This window comes from Lepidochelys kempii, chromosome 1 (genome assembly GCF_965140285.1).
Source record: "Lepidochelys kempii isolate rLepKem1 chromosome 1, rLepKem1.hap1, whole genome shotgun sequence".
Classification (NCBI taxonomy): Eukaryota; Metazoa; Chordata; order Testudines; family Cheloniidae; genus Lepidochelys; species Lepidochelys kempii.
Window position 1 is genome coordinate 244,542,043 of NC_136380.1, and position 24,676 is coordinate 244,566,718.

The 24,676-nt window shown below is 40.0% G+C and overlaps 1 protein-coding gene across 3 annotated transcripts in view; it reads right to left on the minus strand.

Moving 5' to 3' along the window:
- Nucleotides 1–1,706: 1,706 nt before the first annotated feature.
- IPO8 (importin 8) overlaps nucleotides 1,707–24,676 on the minus strand; it is a 68,651-nt gene continuing 45,681 nt past the window's right edge. For all 3 annotated transcript variants that reach the window (XM_073321276.2, XM_073321291.2, XM_073321284.2), the window contains 9 exons: nucleotides 24,284–24,350; nucleotides 23,467–23,592; nucleotides 22,879–22,976; nucleotides 22,110–22,205; nucleotides 20,330–20,550; nucleotides 10,122–10,327; nucleotides 6,897–7,118; nucleotides 5,911–6,027; nucleotides 1,707–5,121 (listed from right to left, as the gene is read on the minus strand). In XM_073321276.2, coding sequence (XP_073177377.1) covers nucleotides 5,024–5,121; nucleotides 5,911–6,027; nucleotides 6,897–7,118; nucleotides 10,122–10,327; nucleotides 20,330–20,550; nucleotides 22,110–22,205; nucleotides 22,879–22,976; nucleotides 23,467–23,592; nucleotides 24,284–24,350 — 1,251 coding nt within the window. In that variant the 3' untranslated portion in view covers nucleotides 1,707–5,023. The remainder of the gene's footprint in view (nucleotides 5,122–5,910; nucleotides 6,028–6,896; nucleotides 7,119–10,121; nucleotides 10,328–20,329; nucleotides 20,551–22,109; nucleotides 22,206–22,878; nucleotides 22,977–23,466; nucleotides 23,593–24,283; nucleotides 24,351–24,676) is intronic.

Genomic DNA, 24,676 nt, shown 5'->3' on the forward strand with positions numbered 1-24,676 from the left:
CACCCCACTTGCTTTGATCACATGTAACATTTCAAGGAGAGAGTGTTGTCTACACCTGTATAAAGTGCTTTTCTGCTCAATCAAGCAGCTGTTAAGGTACCTGCATTATGTGCTTTGCTGGAATTGGGGAAATATGATTCTCTGCCCACCTGAAGAGCAACAAAGCCTCCTGAACTGAGAACAATTGAAGAAGCAGAGACATGGGGAGTTGCCCACAGTACTGGCTGACATTAACAAGAGATGGCACAGAACTTTAACTAGAAGGTGTAACTTTTTCCTTCTTTCTGATAAAGATCAAGTTCTATGCACCAACCATTCATCTATGTTAGCGCCACATTTGGCAAGACTGGCCTCTTTCACAATCAGGACTCTGCGTATTCTGACCTACCTGTGTCATGGATAGCACCCTACCAAATTCATGGTCCATTTTTATAAATGTCATGGTCATAGCATTTTTAAAATCTTGAATTTCATGGTTTCAAATATTTAAATCTTCAATTTCATAGTGTTGTAACAAAGTATGAATATTGTGACAAAATGACCGATGTTGGAACGGTGGGTCCCGCACTTCTCATGGTGGGGGGGGCTAGGATGCAACTCCCTTGCCCCTGCTCTTGGGGAGCGAGGGCCCTGTTACTGGTAAAGGAGGGAAGCGGGGAAGGGGTCTGGGTTTGCTCCTCACTCTGAGCCCCAACCCCTCTCATCCCCTGTGGGTTTCTTACCCTCTTCGGTAGGGTTACCCTCGGTCGTTGATGCTCAGGGAGGGAGTCTCCCTGCCCTGCTGGGACAGGTTCCCCCTTTCTCTGGTCTTTCAATTCTCAGCAACACACCTCCAAACTCCAATCCTCTCTCCACCCTGTCTGCCTAAAGCAGGGTTGTTGTTTTTTATATGGTTCCTGACAGGACCTTAATTGGCTACAGGTGATCAAATTAACCTGTAGTAACCTTCCCTAGTCTACAGGAAATCATGCCTTAATTAGCCTAGGGCTTATATATCTCCCCTTGGCCACTCTCCCACTGCTCCTTGGCCTGCTCTATCACAATATGTATTTTAAAATGGCAAAATATAAACATGAAAAGTCCTTAAATCAGAGTTTATCAAACGGTGGTTCTAACACAAAAGGGGGTCGTCAAGCTATTGTCTGCACTGCCTACAGAGCTGGGTGGCCAGAGAGCAGCAGCAGCTAGCCGGCTGTCCAGCTCTGAAGGCAGCCGTGCAGAAATCAGGCTGGCATGGTATAGTGTTGCCTGATGGGCTCCAAAATCCTACAGTTCCGATGGCTGCTCTTGTCTACTAACGTGTGATGTAATCTAACACTCAGTAGAGACTAAATTTCTCCACCTGGACAAATGGCAGATTCTGAAGTAGTAAATCACTTATTTCCATACCTCCTCTCTCACAGCCCCCACCCTCAAAACACCCTCTTCCCACTGAAGCAAAGAATCTTACTAGGACACTCGACAGAACATGGTTTACATATTTTGACCCAGACTCTGCCAAAGCATGTCAACTGTAATCACTGTACATTTTCTTCAGTTTGGTATCCTGCTTTCTTCCTGGAGCTAGTCATTTTGGTTGTAGAGTTTGCTTTGTTGCAAAAACAGACTGTACTCTTCCCCCTTCAAAAAAAGACTCCACCAAAGCAAAAAGAGGAAACCAAAAGAATAATAAGAATAACCAGAAGTTTAAGAATGACAAAACAGCATTTGAAATTTCACACCCAGGACCGGTTAATTTATCTGAAAAACATCTTTTACCACATCAGTTAACACTTGCTATAATTATAACCTACACAAATCTAATGTCATACTTAAGCACCCATAGCATCCATACAGTCACCTTCACACGGCGTGAATGCTGGCACAGGGCAGCAAAGGTTACTTTTATCAACCTTTGTTTTATTTGACAATACATTCATAGGTCTCTGCATTTCTAAGGGCAACTACATCTTGCTCAGTTCAATGTTGCTGGTATCTGACGTTCCATGATTACCCTGGCTTCAACATGAGACAGCAATGCACATTTGTACTAAATGTAGTACATGCTGGACACATCTCAAGAAGAAATCCCTACAATCCCTTACCTATTATGATTGTGTATGAATGCACATTTATCACATTAAAAGAGAACCACATGTAAAAGGGGAGTCTGGAGCCCAATAAATCTTGGACTATTTCTTTAATTGATACCGTGTCAAAAAGGGTATAAATTTATGTTTGTTTTTTTGCCAGTAGAAACATTTACTCAATCTCATGGGAAGGAGAAAGCTAGTTACCCTTTTGTGCACCATATCCTAAAATCTCCCCTCTGACCACAACTGTGAGATTCCAAATAGCAATTCAAGTCCATTGTAAGAAACATCTGGATGAAATCTTCTTGGCAGTTCATTTGAAAAGTATACAAGCAGCAGCGTTAAGGGAACAACCAAGACTCAGAGGGGTGGACACAAGGACAGCGCTATACAGTGGTAGATTTCTGCTTGAACATGTTAACTTCTGAAAACTACAAAAAAATCACTTTTGTTCTTCGTTCTGGAGGGAGGAGAGGCTTTGAAGGAAATCCCACTGACTGACCATCAACATTTTATACATAAATGAACACAGGGCTTAAAAATTCCATTTGCCAGATGCCCAATGGCGAAAAGGAAGCTTCCACCGCCAAATATGTGTGGAGAAATCAATGCCACCGACTTCTGAATAATTTTTGTTTAGAATTGAGAACAAGTTTCTAGCTTTTTATGGTTGTAAAGAAACCCCCAACTGTGAAATGAATGTAAAGTGATGTAGTATGAAGTGTTGTCTCCCTCACATGCTAGATGGATATCTCCAGACCTAAATCTTGGAAAGTGACCAATGACTTTTTCAAAAAGTACCAAGCCTCTGCCCTCTTTGAAGAGTCTGATATTGGACATCCAAAATCACCACTCACTTTATTAGCAAAGGCACTGGGGCCTGAATTTTCAAGTGTTCAAAGTGTTCTCAGGCTTTAGTGGAATGAAAGCAGATCTAAGCGACATGATAGTTTTTCACTGCTGCACCCAGGGTTTTGAATAGCAGCAGTGAAAACTATCAAGAACCAAGTTTCAGAGTAGCAGCCGTGTTAGTCTGTATTCACAAGAAGAAAAGGAGTACTTGTGGCACCTTCGAGACTAACAAATCGGATGAAGTGAGCTGTAGCTCACGAAAGCTTATGCTCAAATAAATTTGTTAGTCTCGAAGGTGCCACAAGTCCTCCTTTTCTTTTTATCAAGAACCAAGTCAATTTCATTCTGGGGCTGCTTTGAAAAAAACTAAGCAGTGGCAGAGAAGGCCATTGGAGAGGACCTAACAATGAGGCTGAGGGAGGGGTAAAGTAGCAGACACATGACTCCCACAGCAGTAGGCAGGAAGGCGGAAGAGGGCTAAAGCAGCAGAGGACCTCTCTCCACCCCGCAGTTCTAGCAGGCAGAAGATTCTGGGGCAGGAGGAGGGAAAAACAGGAGAGGTGTATTTTCACAGCTGGGCAGTAGGAGAGACAGGTTAGTATAAAAGATGAGAGTCCTGAGCAGGGTCCAAGGACAGCACCCTTCCCCGTAGCTGAAGAAGTGATGGGAAGGGAAGGAAGAGTTGAGCTTTTTCAATTGGGTACCACCCCAGGCAAAGAGCTTTTCACCTTTCATGTCAGTCTTGGGGTAACAGTTGCCTAGTAAACACTTTCAAGCCCTGAACAAGTGATCAGACACAAAAAAGACATGAAACATGGATTAAAGATTCTACCTTCAATCTTCATTTTAAAATATTTAACCATTTTAATGTATCCCCATCATTTCCACTATAACTTTAACCTCTTAGTTATAGAAGAAGGGTTTCCGTGCACATCAGTATTTAGCTGGGTGTCTGCTTAAGACAAGTTTCACTGTACGAACACACACACAATTAGGTATTTGTGTATATTTGAGTATAAGAGACTGATGTTTTAAACGTGGGAAAAATTAAACATGGCTAAGTTACAGCATTGGGAGAGGAGCCAGATGGGATGCAGAGTAGAAATTCAGACATAAAAAAAAAGCAAGATTTGGATCTGCTTTCCCCTCCACTAAGATAAATTATTGCTCTAAAATGGTATGGATCCCAGTTGTTCAGTACGATAGCTGGAATGATAATGAATCACTAAAGGAAAAGAATTTACAGGGTCCCAAAATAAAACCCAATATTCAGCAATAAAGGAGACAAGTTGTCATGTAGCTCATCTACTCGCAAGGGCCAGAGATTGATCACTCACACACTTATGGAGATGGAAACTATTTGGTATCAGCGTCTGTTTTGATCTGAACCTGCCAGGGCATGAGTGCCATTACAACGCAAGTGGGCGGTCTTAATGGAGAGATCTCAAGGACGTGGGCTGAGGTGACTGTTGCCTCAAGGGAAAAACCTGCTTTTTGGTAAGAACCCTTGAAAGCCCCAGAGTATGCTTTACAATTCCAAAAGAATGCCCAACATACAAAGGTCTACACCAAGGAGGGAAGTTGAGATGATGTTTCTGAAACCAGCAATGTATATACAATTAACAAACAACTAAGTCATGTAGTACAAGACAGATAGTAGGAAAACATGGAACCAAGGCTTACAGTGCATCTAGAAGAATCCTTACACTTAAAAAAATTACGATACACTCAAATTCATTTGTTCAGATAATCCATATACAACAGAAGGCACTGTTATCCATATGAATCCATCAGTTCTGCACAGCAAAAACCTGAGAAGTGCAACTCAACTAGATTCAACCTAGCCCCTCCCAGTCATTCAGTTTCCTTGAGGGCAGATGTTTTCTTTTCAGTCCATCAAATTATAAAAACACCACAAGAATTTGAACATTACAGTAGCTGGCTAGAAAGAGCAGTCTGGGGGAGAAAACACACTGCTGTCTCCAAGGGAAACCATCTGGAGCATCAGATTACCCTCCCCCTCACACTCAAAAGTCATGACTGTTTTATAATAAAATGTAATGATGAAACCATTCCCAGAGTCCTTTGCAGTTTCTCCTTCAGTTGCCTCCAGGAGCATTTCCACCAAAGTTAAATGCTGTGATCAGTCCTTTGTTGTCAAACGTGTAGCCACTTTGTTGTTCTATCGTTTTAGTCTCTAGAATTCACAGAAGAGAAAGAAAAGGGGTATAAAAAAGTAGAGAGCAATTGCGTCTGATCTACATAGTCCTGTGCGGAATAGGAAGCTTGTGGAACAAACTCTATTGACCAAGACTTCATTCTCAGATCTGCCACGGCAGGGATAAATTGCAGATTAGATTTTTTTTTTTTAAAATAACATTTCACACCCCTCTCTAGGGCAGAAGTTGAAAGATTAATTTATTATGAAATAATTATACATGACATTGCTCTGCATGCTCCTCGGTTTAATGACCTTATTTCCATCAATGCAGTAATCGACCTACTCACCACGGTGTCTTCACTGCAGTGAGTCGATTGCTGCCGCTCCCCCGTCGACTCCGCCTGCATCTCTCACAGTGGTGGAGTACAGGAGTCGACAGGAGAGTACTCGGGGGTCAATTTATCATGTCTAGACTAGATGCAATAAATCAACCCCCGCTGGATCGATTGCTACCCGCCGATCCGGTAGGTAGTATAGACATACCCTTAATCTACTTTTTATGTGAAAAATCCATCTGAAAATCTAGCTCAGTCCCTATTTAAACAACTATATCTGGCAGATAGAAGTCTACAAATTAGAGGCAATGTTAATCTCTACGTGAGATTCATCTCAGTGCAGAGACAGCATAAGCCTCCGCAAACCTCCTCTAAGACAAGTAGTGCACAGGGATTCACGTTGGCCTACTGCACCCTATCTAATTGTTACAGAGGCACATTCTGTTCCAGAGTCCCTACAACACATAACAGCCCAAGAGAAATGACTGACCTGCAGCACTTCGCCGGTGTTCTGCTAATGTGTAAATTTCCTGTAATTGTTTCTTCTGATCATCGCTCAGTGGTGCTGTCAGTGAGTGGTACCAGACTGCATCCCGGATCTGAACCGCTGTCAAAACAAGGAGTGGATGCAAAATGATTATCAACCTGTGTTTTAAGACTATTTCAGAAGGACAAGATGAAAAAGATATAGAGATAAAAAGAGATCTGTGAGTGTGGTTAAAAACACAGACCTCACACCTCAACACTGGCTTGGCACCTCTGTCAGCTTCTCAGACCACAGATGAAGTTGGCCTATTTCCAAAAGGTTTGGGGTTTGAGGAGCTTAAAATTAAGCATGTGCTTGAGAGCTTTCTGGAAACAGGGACTTAATGATGTTTCAAAGTGTGCCCAATATTCACAGCCATGTTCAATTTCACGGTCAAAATGCATCTGTTATGCTGAAAATTAGACTCATTTCAAAGTTAAAAATAAAACTATAGTTGTTAAAACTTCTGGACAGGAGAAAAAAGCTTTTTCCTTTAGGGTTTTGACAGTTTAGAAAATGACTAATCCTTCTATCTGAGCACTCAAAAGACGCTGAAGTAGTTTAGGCCCTATAATTTAGGTTTTGTCTGAAAAATTGCAATAGAGATAGTATGAACAGAAATTATTTCAGGACTTTTTCAGTTAGAACACCTGTTCAGCTATAGATGTATCCACGAGTGTGTGCTAGCCAAAGATTTCATGGTTATGTTAGAACAGGAGAATCAGAAAGTGAAACTCATTAGAAGAAAGGGGGGAAATTTTCAAAAATCCAAGTTCAGGTAAATCAGCACAAATGGTGAAGCAAACATACAAAAAAGATCTTAGGTTATTTTTTCAGTTTTAATAGTGCAAGAGGTTACTAACACCGCAGATAAGGATTTTAAACAATTATTAACATGAGTGTCTCTGAATGATCATATTACACAATTATGCATACAGGCATGTACGTACTTAACAGTGCTTGTGTAAAAAACTGATATTCATCTACACCATCTTCAAGGTCAAGAGGAGTGCTAAATCCTTCTAGAGCAGTTTCTTCCAATGCATCTTCATCCCAGTCATCATCGTCATCGTCATCCTCATCTTCATCTTCTCCACCACCACCTCCTCCATGATTCTCTTGCATTGCCTGACCCACTTCGTTTGTCTCCTCTTCGTCACTTGGGATCTCTTCTGCAAATGTATCAACATTTTTCTTTTTAAAGTCATCATATGCTTTCAGTAATTATAAATATTAAGGGACAAAACATGTATATGTACATTTTTGGCCAGAAAAGGGACAATTTTTAAAAAAACCAAAACCTAGAAGATGTGAAAAAGGAAGCCACCAAAATATTTCATACATTTCAGAGCACAGTTATGCTTTGTTTCTAATAACACCTTGGAAGTGTGAAACTGAAATTTGTTCTCACATGTACCCAATTAGTTTGTGAGTAAAAGACTGAGCAAAACAGCAACGTTTCTCTTTTAAATTAATATAAATGGCCTGTCATTTTGCTTTTTAATAAAATACAGCAAATAAAGACTTACTTGGACTTTACAAACATATACACTTAAATTTGTCAAATTTATTGCATACCAACCTTTAGAGCGCTCTCTTAACTGCACACACTTAAAACAACTTCCCTTGGCTGTTTTACCCAGCTTCGTATTTACGAAACAGCAATCATACCCTGAACCAAAAACCTGAAATCGAAGTTCCAAACATCGCTATTTCTGACTTAAGCAAGGTCTCGAGTTAGTATGCCAAAATATCTAAGAAATATTTTCAAGAACAGAACGGGGGGCTAAAAACAGCGTTTCAAGTTTTTCTTTTGTCAGCTGGAGGAAGTAAGTGGAATTGGTCATATCTGCTACGGGCTTATGGAGAGCAATCTGGAATGGGTGGGACTGGGGGTTTTAGGCAAATCACAGTCCAGAGATCTGAGTAGCACATGGCTACTGGACTGATTGTGCTGCTACTGTACCACATTCTTATGCTCAATAAGCAGAGGCAACTCAATTTAATTACAGTTATGTCTGAAACTTGCACCTCTTAAAAGCATTTCATTTGTACCCATCTTAAGCATTAGAGCCTACAATGGTTTTATCTCATACTGCAAATTAGATATATTCGGACAATAAAATAATCTGTCATTAATGCTGTGTAATATACACTCTCCCGTTCGGCAAATTCTCTGGATTTTTTTTTCCTTTTCGCCTGATAGATTAGGAGGAGGCCTCTCTGCCACAGGAATCTTGATCATCGCAATTCCTGCTTTGTAAACCTGTCCTGAAGGCTCTTTGTGCCAGGGTGGATTGATTTAAACCAAGTAATTTACATCACTGAGTCTGATCACGATTTAAACAGTAAGCAGGAAACTTGGATATAAATAATTGATTTTAATCTCATTTTGCATTTATTTATTTTCCTAAAGAAAGACTGATTCTCATTGGTTGGTAGCATGTTGATTTGCAACAAAATATAGCCTTTCCATTAAATTTGGTACATTTTGCTAACCAGGCGTATATACTATCTATACACAGTTATTTAAGGAATTTGTGATAAACTCAGGACAGACAGCTGCAAGGGGCAGGGGGAGGGGAGGTGTAGAAAACAGTCCCAGAAGGTTAAAAGGCCCTTCTCCCTATCAACTGAGGAGGGGTAACCACAGGTCAATCAGGTTCAGCTGAGAAGGGAGTTATCTGAGATCAATTAGGATCAGCTGATTCAAACTAAGGGCTGCCTGAGACCTTTTTTAAACCCTCCCTTGTTGGGAGAAAGGTGGGGGGAGTCAAGTGGCCAGTAGTAGCAAGCTTCACCAGGAGGGAAGGCTGCATTCCCTCCCATAAGGGAGAAAAAACAACCTAAAAGACTAGCTGAGAGAAGGAGTGGACTGCCCCTGTGCAGCCAAGACGGACTGTTTTACCCCAAGCCCATCTCACCAGGGCTAAAAACAGCTGAGTTTGGTCAGACCGAGAAGGTGCCTTGCCACAAATTATATAGATTAATTTACATTCATTCACATTCTTAATTTTTATATTTTATGATGTTAGAAAATGGTAAATGATGCAATTACTAGAGGATTTTCTTTTTTACTCAAGATTTGTGTCAATCTCTATTAAGATTGGAACTTGGAATTCAATTAAAAGTGCACAAAAAGAGCACTTTAAAGTTGTTTTATTAAACAAAACTACCTCAAATATGTTGGGTACAATAGAATGAAGTTCATCAAAACACGGTTTTCCATGTAAAATGGATTTATCAAACAAAGGAAGCATTATCTGTAGCTAGTTAATTCAATTGATTGTTTCTGCCCTTCAAGTTTTTAGAACTAGTAGATCTCATCTTCTCACACCTAGTTTTTATTCATAGATTATCAGAGGAAAACAAGCTTTTATGCTTTTTTCAGCTCACAATTGGTTTCTTAACTTTGAATGAACTAATCATTGAACTGAACTAGTTGATTAAACTAAAATGAAGAAAATATTTTCTGCTCCTGCAGAAGAAGCTACTGCTATCAAAAGCTGGTTTAGCACGTCAACCAACTCTGGTTCTAGATGCCGAGCCAATGACTTCACTAGTTCAGTGGTTTGACTTTCCTTACAACTTAAAATTAATTGTAAATAAATTTTCATTTAAAAATAAACCTATATTATTTAAATCAAAAACTCCCATTTAAATTAAAATATCAGGTTTTTTCAAAAAGTCATTTTTTAATCCACCTTTCCTTTTGCCACCCTTCATCTGGGAAAAGATGACTTTCCAGAGATCTCTTCCAAGGCCATTATCATTGCTTTTTAAGTTAGTGGAAGAGGTAGCTACTGGGGACATTTTTTTCCCAGGGACCAAGAATGCTGCCTCCACAGCACTGCCAAATTTCTGTTGGCCTATTAGTCAGGAGTCTCCTGCATGCTGGTTTACAGAGCACATTTGTGATCAGGCACCTAGATTTGCAGCTTTTATTATTTTCCAACAAAACTGCCCTTGCAGGAAGAGTGACATAGATACACCCAAAAGGGCTTTAGCATTAATTTTAAGAGGAATGACCAGTTCACAAAAGCATCTTTCCAAGCATCCAATAAACCAGACCAATTCAGCAGACTGGCTGAAGAGTCTTAAAATGAACAGTCATTTCATACACATTTAAAATTAAATCCAGACAAAATCCACAATGTGGAAATGGGAGATTTTACCATTATCTTCTGCATCGTGTTTTTCGTCTTTAGCCTGGTCTTCATGTTCCGTAAATTCTCGAGTAGCACACACTTGTTTTAATCCCAGAAACAGGAGCAGGATTGAAGGAACAATCTGGGCAGCCACAGCATCTACCGCAGGAGGTCGGTTTTGCAATTCCATTAGGATGCTCAGTCCTATTATACACATCTTTCTGTCATGAAGTCTAAAACAATGCAAATATATTACATGAGGAACGGGTCCCTTTGTATAGACTACAGAGGACTCAGGAGCAGAGTTACAATACTAAACAACAGCTCTAAATATATTATTCCGCTAGGCTTTTAAATGCAAAATTCCCAGTAGCAAGTACGGCATGTAATAACTGATTGCTCACCTATCACATACTGGCTAACTTCCTAGAGCTGTTGATTGGGATTCTCAAATACAAAGAAATGTAATGCTAAATAAACATGGTTAATGATGTAATTGATCTGATTTTCAGTAAAGCGGTGGATGCAGTACATCACTAAACTGGACTGGAAAATCTATCTGAATTGGTTTAAATAGGAGTACTGTCATATGGATTGAAAACTGGTAAAAAAAAAAAGGACCATAAGCAAAGAGCAATGACCTACAGTAATATACTGAATTGGGGGGGGGGGGGGCAGGTGAGCTGATGGAGTGCCACAGGGGCTGGTTTTATTTAAACCAGAGGTTCTCAAACTGTGGGTCAGGATCCCAATGTGGGTCACGACCCCCTTTAAATGCGGTCGCCAGGACTGGCTTAGACTTGCTGGGGCTTGGAGCTGAAGCCTGAGCCACACTGCCCAGGGCCAAAGCCAAAGCCCGAGGGCTTCAGCAGGACTCAGGTTACAGGACCCCTGTCTGGGGCTCAGGCTTTGGCCCCCCCACCTGGGGCAGTGGGGCTTGGGCAGGCTCAGGCTTTGGTCCCCCCTCCGGGGGTCGCGAAGTAATTTTTGTTGTCAGAAGGGGGTCGCAGTGCAATGAAGTTTGAGAACCCCTGATTTAAACAGTCCAAATTGTACATTACATTTGGAGATTACATTTAATTGAGAGACGTTGCAAATATCAATGAGATGAAAGAAATAATTCAAAGGCATCCAGAATAATGGACCAGGAGACTCAATCAGGAAAAATGCAAATTAACACACCTGGGGAAAAGTAATCCAAAGATATTCTATGGGAGGTAGTTGGTTGGAAAGTGGCAGCTGAAAGATCCCCAATATTGACCGTATGCAGGAAATTAGGTAAGAGCTTATAACACAATCACTTTTTTTTTTTAAGTGCTTTTGGGCTGCATAAGCAAAAGCATCACAATTGCCATCAGAACAGGGGTAAATCCTTATCTACTGTCTGACACTCTTTAGTCTGCACTTAGAATACTGGGTAGTACTAGAAACACTGTTCAACTGTATTTCTGACTATAAGGCATTTCGCTATTAAAGGAACTCTGTTTTTAAAAATTCTCAGTGACTGACAGCTTTGTGCAGAACTCCAGATAGGACAAGAAATATCCTGCAGGAAAGATAATTTTCCCTGAGCTACCTTAAAAGATGTTCTGCCAACCTGGCTGGCAGGTTCTCATTCCCTTGCTCCTCCATGCAACACAGCAGTCCTATCCAGTTTCCTGGATCCACTCCAGAATGTTATTGCTAACAAAACTGTAACGGGGTGGGAAAGAGGAAAGGATAAAAGGGGTAGTAATCCCTTTTTAGTTGTCTGATCATAAGATGTTTTCAGCTGGTAACAAACTGGCCATTTTCCATAGTCTCAACATGGTTACATTTCTCATATGGTGTGGCCATGCAAGTTATGACATCTAACAAAACAAAGGCTCTTGAGAGACACTTTTGTTGCAGAGTTAGTATTTCTTAGAACTAGAAGGATGGGTCAATGCATGTAGAGACTGGGGAAACTAACAGGATGCACATTTAAAACAATATTGTAATAGCAAGGTCTGCAATAAAACTTACAGGGAGACAGCCATTTTACCCATTTTAAAAAAGCTCCTACAATTCCATTCCTAGTCAAAGGCCACACATACCATGGTATTAAGTCATAGAATCATAGAATATCAGGGTTGGAAGGGACCTCAGGAGGTCATCTAGTCCAACCCCCTGCTCAAAGCATGACCAATCCCCAACTATATCATCCCAGCCAGGGCTTTGTCAAGCCTGACCTTAAAAACTTCTGAGGAAGGTGATTCCACCACCTCCCTAGGTAACGCATTCCAGTGTTTCACCACACTCCTAGTGAAAAAACTTTTCCTAATATCCAACCTAAACCTCCCCCGCTGCAACTTGAGACCATTACTCCTTGTTCTGTCATCTGCTACCACTGAGAACAGTCTAGAGCCATCCCCTTTGGAACCCCCTTTCAGGTAGTTGAAAGCAGCTATCAAATCCCCCCTCATTCTTCTCTTCCGCAGATTAAACAATCCCATTTCCCTCAGCCTCTCCTCATAAGTCATGTGTTCCAGTCCCCTAATCATTTTTGTTGCCCTCCGCTGGACTCTTTCCAATTTTTCCACATCCTTCTTGTAGTGTGGGGCCCAAAACTGGACACAGTATCCAGATGAGGCCTCACCAGTGTCGAATAGAGGGGAACGATCACATCCCTCAATCTGCTGGCAATGCCCCTACGTATACAGCCCAAAATGCCATTGGCCTTCTTGGCAACAAGGGCACACTGTTGACTCATATCCAGCTTCTTGTCCACTGTAATCCCTAGGTCCTTTTCTGCAGAACTGCTGCCGAGCCATTCGGTCCCTAGTATGTAGCGGTGCATGGGATTCTTCCGTCCTAGGTGCAGGACTCTGCACTTATCCTTATTGAACCTCATCAGATTTCTTTTGGCCCAATCCTCTAATTTGTCTAGGGCCTTCTGTATCCTATCCCTACCCTCCAGCGTATCTACCTCTCCTCCCAGTTTAGTCATAAGATTTCATAAGAAATCTACACAATTTATACATTCTCTGTATGTATCTTTACCAAGCTGCAAACTCCATTCTGAATATGCAGTACTTTGCTCTCTCTATTGTCCATTACCTCCATTTTGGACCTAAATTCCAACAGGAGTAGTGGCAAAAGCTTAATAAGACTTGACTAAATAAGTCAATAAGCCAATAAGACTTGACTAAATAAGTCTAATAAGACTTGACTTAAAGTGCTCTCCCGTTGAAGTTAAACAGTTCTCAACAACAGACTGGCTCACAGCCGGAAGAACAGTTTATCATGGGACAGGACATCCAACAACGAAGTCACCTGTAAGTGTCCATGATCATCCTCCTGATGCAGGGGTCATCTGACAGAGGGACTAGAAGGTTTTGAAAGACAGAAGCTGATCTTTTGGCTCTTTTTGGCAATTTTCACCAGCTTAAGATGAGGGAAACTGCTGCAGGAGCTGGATGAGCCAAGGGAGAAGAACCCTGCCTACCTGAATACAGATGGTCCCGCAAAGAAAGGGTGAGCCAGAGGGAGGGGAAATTATTATAGGGTTTATTACTTTTGTGTAGATTTGTGTAATTCTACTTCTATTAAAGAACAATGCTATGTGCAAAGTCTGCTCGTGTTATGTGTACGCCTTCCACGTTGTCCTTTGGAGAGCTACCAGAAGATTTACACTTTTGGGTGGAGTTCTGGATAAGGGTGTTACCAAAATTATTTAGCTAATATTATAAATCTTTAATAGAATCCATACTTATGCTAAAGCGAACCACTTTTCAAAGCACCCTCTATCCTGAAATACAGTAAAAAGTGTGTGTAAGCTTTTGGTTTTGGAGTTCACAGTGAAAGTAGTATTTTGCCGAAGTTTCTGACAATAATAAGCAACTGATATAATTGTTGCTAGAAACTAGGCACAAAATTTCCAACAACCTTGGATAGCAAATGCATGGCAATGGAAATATTAGGGTAAGAATGACACAAACTACTGAAACTGGGAGTTTGCATTGATGGTAACAACCTAAGGTATATATACTATTCAGCAGCAAGTTATATTTCTGTGCCAGTCCATGTTGCTGGTTGTACCCCCAGATCAATGGAAGGGTAAATATTTAACCCGTATCTTTCTGTATTTGTGCTGACTGATCCCTAACGCTCATAATAAATTTGGTTAACTGTGATTACTTGTCATCTTATTAATTAAAAAAACTCCAAACCTTTAAGTAAACAGTGCATTTAAGCTTCCAGAGGAATTTGAGCAGTCGGCACTGAGCCCAGGGACTAGGCAGCTGGACTGTGGATTCCAGATCTCAGGAATGGGCACTAGACAAAGGGTCTAGGCCCCAAGACTGGGGCAGTGACTGAGCTCTGTTCAGACACCAGAGGCTTAAAACACCCAGAGATCCAGAGACTCCCTTTACAGCAGTCTGGCTAGTGGCAGACAGGAGTGCCCAACCAGATCTGAGACAGGCATCAAGCAAAACAAATGGTTACAAAGATGTAATAAATAAGGGCTTACACAGGGCTTATTTATTACAAAGATGTAATAAATAAGGGCTTACTCTAAAATAAGGAATGGGGATTTTTCAGGATTTCATTAGGCCTCTTAGTACGTTAGTCCCATTTGGGCTTAGCAAAGCAGTTCTGTTTTCTGAGTGATGCACAGTAGAAATAAGCTACTTAAAAAGAGCAAGCACAGCCTTCTGGCTACAATAGTCCATCCAAGGGAAGGCAAAGTCAACCAGCATATCAAGCTGTGTGTTTTGCCTGCGTGTTTTGTTTGCCATCTCCCTCATTAATTGCCTTGAGAAATTTATCAACTGCAACTGAGCATGAACGATATCCTCTCTCTCTCTCTCTCACACACACACACACACACACACACACAAAAGGGAAGGCAGGCTAGGAGCTATCACCCTCCTGATTTCAGGATTCCTGAATTCTATTTTCAGTTTTGCAATCACGGGGAAAAAATGTAATTGCTCAGTGCCTCAGTTTACCCATCAATAATATGGGCTTACAACCACCAGTTACGCACACCATGGTGTTGTAACGCTTGATATTTGTACAGTCCCTTGATATTATTAGATTAAAGGTGTTGTATATGTGCAAAGCACAACTGTACAAGATCACCAAGATGAATTTTGTATGACCAGAGAGAAAAAAACCTGAATTTTGATCCTTGCACACCCATCTCCTGCAGCTCCTTTCTATGATAGCAGTCCCTTATAGTCCCAAAATCCACACACATTCTGTAGCTTGACACTGGAAGCCTTGAAATTTCTTCAAGTCCCTACAGTGCAATGAACTAATTTTACTATACGTGCACCAGAACAGTGAATGTCATGTGATCATCTTATAATATGAATATAATATATATAATTATATATATTTATATAATATACTTATAATATACTTATAATATAATATGTGAAGCATCTTATAATATGCTTCAATGCTTCACAGGCACGTAATGCCAACTCCAAAATGGAACACAGCAAAAAGTCAAGAAGACACAGTAATAAGTGCCTCCGCTTCCTAGTAAATTCCCCTTCTTGGACAATAAGGGAGACTAGAGGACTCAAGTATTAACATTTAAAATGGATTTATTCTTAGGAGCTAACCCAAATAGTTTCACAAATATAGAATATTTCTCTCCCTATGTTGTCAAGCATCTAAATGAGCAGTTGCAAGAATGAATGTGTGCTCTTGAAATATAATGTGGTGTTAGAGGTCCCAGAAGGAAAGGTGAAACTCAGGCACCAGGCCAATTTTAATTAACTTGAGACAAAAGAAGAACTGCTTCTTCTGCCTGTCAACCACAGATGAACAGCAGACCTAGCAATCATCTTACTCAAAGACTCAGCATAACACACTCCTGAACTGTATCAAGTACCAAGAAGATTTAACAAACCAAATAGGACATTTTTGTAGTGGGGACGGATGCTCTAGCATCCATCTATTCTCTCCCCACCATAGGCCCAGACTGAAGCAACCCTTCCACCTGCATGAGGTGGCCTGGACACAATTCCCTGGGGTGTTCGCTAGTGTTTGATCCTGAGTCAGTTGGTCAGCAATGTAAAACACTCTTTCACCACACATGCACTTTCCTTGCTACCTCAACAGCACTGTCAGCCTGGAGTGCTAAGGATCCAGATTGTTCCCCAAATGGAAGCGCAGCATACTACCATAAGGCAAGTCTATTTTTAACATGTTGTGTGCAGTCTTCATAATCTGCAAGCCCTTCTGTAGCCCACAAATGCTTGTTTCAGTAATTGACAGAAGGAGCTAAAGGATCTTTTCTACTTTAAATTGAATCTTAGGAAATTCAAAGGGAAACCAGCAAGATTTTCTTATACTAATTAGCTGCCCCTTTTGTGTCAAGAATCAATTTTCTTTCAGCCACATCAATGCATTTCCTTTCTGAGTTGCAGATAATTAGCCATTTCCTTTAGGTTACAGAGTTTGGACCAGCCTTAATTTCCTATATCAGATCTTGTGCTTAAATAAATACAAATCATCAGTTTTTAAAAAATTATGAGTGAAATCCTGGCTCTTTTGAAGTCAAATGATTCCTATTCATCAACTAAACCTTCTTATTCAGCTTTTAGAGAATTCAGCTACTGATTTCTCACATGTTCAAACCAAAATTAAGTTTTCCTTTTGACTTTCGTTTCTGTAGAAGAATCTTTACTAGGAAGAGTAAACACTGACCATGCAAAAAATGGCTCATTCAAATTTCAGGCCATCGAGGAAAAGATGACAAATAATACACATGATGGGTTTTACTGGTCTCTTCATCACCCTCACTCTAATTCAATCTTAAATAACTACACAATACACATTTCAGTCTACATTAAACAATCCAAACAAAGCACATTATATACGTACAGATGTGCACCACAAATGTACAGTATCCAGGGGATACACTCTATTTATGCTTCACCTATACAGGGCAGTCTAATCCAGCTCAACTTCCCCTACCCCCATGGATTAGTTCTAGACTCCAAGTCACTGAGCAGCTCCATATTTTTAAATAAACCTAAAAGAACAGTTACTTTCTTTACAGTAAATACATCAAGTCCAAAGCCGATCAGTTTTCTGACAGAGTGGAGATGACTTGCTCCACCCTCTGTGATGTTGTCTGTCAGCACTTGGACTGCAGATCCCTGAAGAGAGGAAAGGAATGCTCTGCACGCCAGGCAGATGGCTCCGAGTTCCAGAACAGATACGTACAGACAAGCTTCTTGCTGAGACCACATGCCCAGAGTCTGCAAGTGCTCTAAATGAGCTGCTCATGCCTGAGCGGAGTCTTGGTTGGCAGAAGGGAGGAGAAGGGTAATCCCTTAAACACCCGTAATGCATCTTTCCTCCAGTTTAATGAGGACACAACTTGTAGGATTGTCTCCTGCATGCTCATGTGATGTTTGCTTGGCAAATACACTGATTTCAACCATCCTTGCATGGAGCATAGTTGAAGTCTAGCAAACTACATCATGTAGACACAAAGTCATATGACTCAGAAGCATGAGCCATACTCTTACTAATGTCTTTGAATAAGCCTGCAGGTGGTTGACAAGGTCCACTGTGGTCTGGAATCTTTCTTACAGCAGACAAGCCTTCGATGACTTGGAATCTAACATGGCTAATAGGAGCACTCAGGGATGAAACCTATTTGAGCCTTTTTCCTCCAGTTCTAAGGAGGCTCCCATTGAATGATCTAGGAGGAATAGTTTAAGGCTCTTTTGCCTTCTGAATTCTTTTCAAAAAGAAATGATAAAATTCAACATCCATTGAGCTACACACTTCCTCAAGTCAAAAGAGGCATTTCATATGACCATCCTTCAATGGAATAAGAGCATCACAAGGAAAGGCAAGTTTTGAACCCCACAGACTTTGCTTCAGCCACAGAAGCTAGATCCAGTACTGGGGAAGTCCCTAATATTAACAAGTTATGCTTTGGGGTTTTTTAAGCCAAGAGGCATAAAAATAATCAGAAAAACTAACCATTATGTTATCTAGACTAATATACTAACGATATATACAAAAGAGATTTAAGTTGTGTAAAGCACAATAAAAGAAGACAAAGCATGAGCTGTTTGAAGGAACAGAGGGATGGTTGGAGCTGCTCTGCCCCTTATGCCCTTGGTTAAGGAAGGGGAGCGAGAGCATCCAGGGTGCTGGCGTTGCCACAATGGATACTGCTGGCCAGAAGAACCCAATCTCATTCATGAATCCAGGACATGTGCAAACCAGAAATGGGATCCATGTGGACAATTATGTGAAAAAGAGACATATTCATCTTTTCTCTTGAAGTATGGACTTCACTCTCCATCCCTCCCCTTGGTATTCAAGGCTTTAGACCAGTGATAGGCTTCAGCTCCAATGCCTTGTAATCCAGCATAACAAGAAACTGGAGCTTTATACCATTGGACAGAGGAGATTCTCAGCTTTCCGAACAGACATACAGAAGTGTATGGCCATGTACATGTTATAAGAAATGTACATGAATTCCTTAATATGAGATTGCCGACACTGTCACAAAATATCCTCCCTACTTTTCAATCATCAATTCAAGTAACCTTTGTGACACACTTCACATTTCTTTAAGCTATATTATCTTCCCCAACCAATCCTTACTAAACCATTACCTAAAATACTAGGATGAGATTTTCCATTGGGCATCTGTCTATAGCCAAATTATACTGCAGCAACTGGCCTCTCTGCCACACTGCTATGTGCAACTCTCTGGCAGTGTTGGTCCAACTGGCAGAATGTGCACACAGGACCTGGAAGTTCACCAAAACCTCTGAGAAATGTTGGGTTTCCCTGCTTTGCTGCAGCCTACAAACTGTTCCCCTTCCCACTGTGTCATCTAAGTAATACATTTTAAAAAGTAAAGAGAAGGAAGAGAGAGATAAACCTACCTACTCTACGCATATGGCATATGCCTTTCAAGCACCTGGCATGTCATGAGACATTTTACCTTTCAGTTGTTTTCTGGTTATGCCCCACCTGCCTCTACCAAAGTAACCCAAGCGCAAAATGCATTGGCTTAATTAAAACTGTGTTTGTGTTGTTTGCACCCTGCACTAATTCAACCACTGCAGCCAATAACGTACACATTCTCTGGCTGAAGCTGATAGCCATGCAAAAGGGTTTCAGATAGGAGGGAGGGTCAAAGCAATGCAAGGACCTTTGGGGAAAAACTACAAGTAAAAGGAGGAAGAATGGGTGTGGGATCCTAGAGGACACCCCCAAAACTAAGTATTTTTTCCAGACTACATATGGTAGTAAGACATTACAACAGTGTTGTAATGAATTGGCTCAGAAAGCTAGTTACAGCTCCAATTTTGGATCAGAATGACTTTCATGGTTAGATGCTGCCCAACGTTTAGCCAATAACTGCCTAAGAAAAACAAACAGCTTTAGAAAACCACTGCTTCAACAAACCAGTGCCCCAACAAACTTTAGAAAAAACATTAGCTTTCAAAAATATTATGTGCCAAATGTCCTGAATTAAGAGCACAAGCCATTCAGCATGTAAAGGATGTTAGACTTCTTTGCTTTTTGGGGTCACAAATGATTGCAGATGCCTACATCTTGCTGAGATGACCCAGTATGCACTATGCTGGCAATGTCAACCGTGGAGCCCCTTTTGATTCATGAAGCCAGCCTCTTTTCTGCGGGGGGGGGGGGGGGACGGATGACGGACTGAGGCGGGGGAGGCGACTAGGAACAGAGTAGAGGATATTTTTGGTTGGGGATGGTTTAGGTTTTTTTTTTTTTTTTTAATAAAAAAACCTCACACTACATTCAGTGCATTTTAAAAATTTAGAATAGAAAAAAGTTGTATAAACACTCCACATACTCAATCATTTCCCTAAAATCCTGCTGGGTTGGTTCCCTATTTCAGCGATTGAGATCCCCAGCCAAGTGTATACTGGGCCATCTCATGCAGAGGCAGATGTTCTGTAACCTCAGGGCACCTGAGAGGCTAAAATTGAGTACGTGCTCAATGCCATCTTATACTTGCTATGCAGGATAGTCAGCATGTAACAGAAAAGAAAAACTTAATACGTGCAGGTCACCTTTAACTGCACTACAGCACTTAGATTTTTTTGGTGTGGGTTACTGTTATTTAAACTTAGCTTTGGAATTTAATTTCTTCAATCAATGTGACTAGGGATTCAAAACAAGCTCGGAAGTCTGCTGCCAAGAAATGATAAACAAGGATTTTAAGAGAAAGACTTAATACTTGCCCAAGAAAACAATCTGTGTCATTCATCCATTGGTTTATGAACTGCGCTGTGATGGGCTCAGGGTTGTGTGGAAATCTGATGTTCTCTAATGTGTGCAGAAGTAGGTCAGGATTGTAGTAAAGGGCAGCTATGGCAACCTGAAGACACATGGTACGAAGCTCACTTGTTTTAACTCCTCGAGTTAATCGCTCTAGCACAGCTTCTACAAAGAGTGGGATACACTGGGGACACAGGAGGGGAAAAAATTAAATGTTAAAAATACTGCCAGTTTGCATGACAATTTAAAAGCATTTATCAGTCTCAAACCTGCTGAAGACAAAGAGTCAACTGGAATTCTGCTTGTAGCTTATAATAGTACAGTATATTCATTTCCCAATATAAAAGCAAGAGTGTACCTTCACCTTAAGACTCTGTTTGCATGCTGATAAAGCTTTCTTTGGACTAAAAGTTATGGCTAGTCTCAACACAAAGGTAAATATTTTGGGGAAATTTGGTAGGATTTGTTTTAGTGCGTATAAACGGCATTTTCCAGCTTTGGGAAAAGAGCTCAAATATTTTCTTGTCTTAAGCTAAATCAAAAACATCTTAGTTTTAAAGCTTCACAAGACATATACATAAACCTTCTGTAAGAAATATATATTCTGCCAAATTGTAACAAAGTATGGTGAAAATCTTCTTACAAAAGTCTGCAAAGAGTATAGTTATACAGGTATTTGCATTGCGCAAGTTTCTATGTCTAGATTATGAAATAAATAGTTCCCTATAAGAAGGTGCAAGCATATCCCAAGTGCATATTTGGGAATGTGTTTGAATATTTATGAGCATGGGAGAAAATTTTTCTTTCCATGTGCAATCATTTCATTAAACACAGATGTGGTGCTTTTACACATTAATTTCATTGAAAATTTATGTGATTTAATTCCACCCCTTTCAGATTTCTCATTTAAAAAAAAAAAAAAAAAAAAAAGAGCAAAATTTTCCCTTCAATTACTCCAGATTTACATGAGTGGAATTCTACTGATTTCAATTAAATTAACTTCAGAATTATCCAGTAAATGTAAGGGTCCAGGAACAAATGGACACAATCTGTTCTTGCTGTGCAGAGCAGGGGCTTTACACAGGAATAACAAAGAAGAATTTAGCCCTTAATGTGAAAAATTACACTAATCCAAAATTACACTAATCCAAATAGTGGTTGAAAATGTATATACAAAGATCCAGGAAATTTGTAGTTATGGTATTCACAGCAACCATAATACAGCCATACTGCAAATATTAAGTTATGCATTTTACAGCATACACAGCAATTCAAAATACAGCACTAATCATAAAAAAAGTCTGAGTTCATATTGCTGTGGGAAACAACTCCAGTAGTTTGACTTGCATGATTAAATTCTAAATCATAACAATATATTAAAATTTCTCCTTCAATTCAGAACAAGCAATGCTATCAGGAGAAAATTTAGGAAACAGAAAGAGAATCCTACCCAAGGTACCAGTCTTTTACTGTTCAGTTTTAATCCCATTTTCTTGCTTTTTCAAGATGCCATGTACTTTAATCTCCTCCACGAGAAACAAATCCAAAAAATCTCTTGAACTCATTTACATCCTTTGCACAGTCAGTGTGCTGGAGAACAATTCCATTTAGAACATCTGATTTCCTACATTTGTTCCTTAAATCTACATTTTTCATCTACTAAACTCCTAGGAATGTGGTTGTATTTATATAGAAGTGTACACACAGCATCAAATCTATAAAAAGCTATTGGTAATACATTACCTGGTCAATACACCGCCCTTTGCACTGAAGAACAATTACTTCTAAAAGTTTGGCTGCATGACACTCTGCATCTTCTCCTGCATCTCCAGTTAATACCTAACAAGAAGAATGATAATTCAGCCCAACAACATCGTATGCAATCTGCTGTGGAAGTACACACACACACACACACGAGAGAGAGAGCATGTGTATGGAGAGATGTATATATAAGAAACCATGGTGAAGGAGCACAAGACTGGAGAATTCAAACTGTGACCTTAGGGTCTGCAAAATCCATAAAATTCTTCAAAAATATTAACATTTTTCCATGACGTTATTTCAGTGCTTGTCCTTTTCTTGTGGAAAACATTATTTTAAAAGTTATTATGAGTATCCTTGATAATTGGTATTTTCTGCCACGTGATTGCAGTTTTGCTGAATAATGGCAGATTAACAGCCTGACAAAGTGAAGTCCTGTTTTCCACAGAACAGGTACAACATGAGCAACAGAATGGCAAGTTTCTTCCACAATGGTCTATCCACATGCTTCATGGATGAAAGGGGAATTCAGTTCCTATGTCCATTTAAACTGTGGCCTCTCTGATGAGGAAATCAGTTACAACTGCGGAAGTGGTTTCTGTCATGCGTCCACTGGGAACCGAGCTAAGGCTTATCATTTCATCTTGACCAATCAACAACCACCAAATGGCAAGCTTTGGTCACTCTTATCTTGAATATTTGATGCTCAAACATCAAGGATGAGGACTATGACAAGAAATACAAGTCTTACCTTTTTACACATAGTGTAAATGATTTCTAAATGTTTTGGATTAGACAGTAAAGTATCAGTGTCGATGGTCACATAATTGTGCATGAGAGGCATCATATCTAAAAAAACAAGAAAAGATTTTACATAAAAGCAACACCCCCAAAACTCTAACCATTAAGGCCCTGACCCTGCAATGGGATCTACTAGCTTGGACACCTGAGCGTGACAGGAGTCCTAACGCTTCTGCATACAGCTATCTGCGCTAGCAGATGCCTTTGCAAGGTGGGATTTTTAAATGTAGACAGAGAAAAAGAATTAGCACAGACATAACTACATTTTAGCTAATGAATTGATAGTTTCATAATTTTTAGGATTTTCCTTTGAGCTCTGGACCTAGTACAATGTATAAGACTGACTTATTCAGCCAAATTTCTCCAAGCAAAGAACAGTGGCATGAGCTCACTGTTGTACTGGGGTGTTCACAACAAGGCCCAAGCACATGTGCTCTTTTCACTAATACGGACTAAAAGAAAGTAACTCCACAAGACAGCTTTTTGAAGCTGCATCCACAAACAGTTACAATACACTACAGCTGGGGAACAGCCATACCTGCAAAGTATTCAAAGCAATCCTGTTGGAAAACTTCATATAGAACACCTAAAAGCTGCCACATTTGGGGGGAAATCATCTGGCACGTCAAACTGTATGCCAAGGAGAGAATTTCTTCATAAAACTCTGAAGAGAAGAAAATTTGAGGTAGGGGTCTGTAAAAGAGAAGTTTTGCTTGCAAATACCATAATCTTTCAAACACATGCCCTCAGGCCATACAGCAAAGAGCAGACAGCTTTGGAAAGGCAAAATGTTATATAGTAAGAGACTGAAGAATATGGACTGAAAAATTCCAAAAAAGAGGAATCACACTATATTTTGTTTCTTATAAGCATTGAAAAAATACATTACCAGTAAACTAAAGAAATTGTTTCTAAAACATTTTTGCACTTTTTCCCATTCTCTAAGGATTTGTTTTAATTTACAGACTTTGCCATAAAACGCCGAAGCTTTTTAATAAAGGGAACTGCCAACTGTCAAAGGTCACTTCCCCTCAATTTCAAATCAAGTTAAAATGTTATAGGGAACTGAGTTTGATGCTTTTCAGTGCTTCAATGCACAGAAGCTAATGTAATTTACTGTAATAGTTTTAGTGACATGAAAATAGGAGATCAGGATACCCAAATCAGAACTAAAAATGAACTTCCTTTAGACCTGAGAGAAGTGGCTTATTCGAGCCTGAGCTGAAGTCCTGACAAAGTACTTGGCAGGAAGAGAGTACTATTTGCTCTCTTAGATTTAAAAATATTGTATTAGTAACTTTTTTCTGCCATATAAAACAAATTGGATACTTCAAAAAGCCAGCTTCTGCATATACCTATTACGTGTTTCTGCAAAACGAGGCCAATGATCTGTAAACAAATGCTCTCCAACTGTTGAGTTATCTGAAATAAAAATAAGACAGTTTATTTAAAAAGCTACAATCAGAGTAACTTGATCCATCCACTTGACTAATTCAGTTTGACTAAGCAGTTCTTTCAAGAAAAAGAGTTTCCATTCTGGTTTAAACACTTTCAATCATCATCAGAATGTTACAGGGACACACTCAGTTATAAGTACTAAGCTATTTTAAAAATTAGTTTTCCCAAATATCCTCCTTAGAACTGTTTACTTAACAGATTGATCATCATTTTAATACCTCCTAACTAATGGTTGCTACCCATACACTAGCCGAGAGCTCCATCACACTGGAAGAGCACCCCCTTGCTCC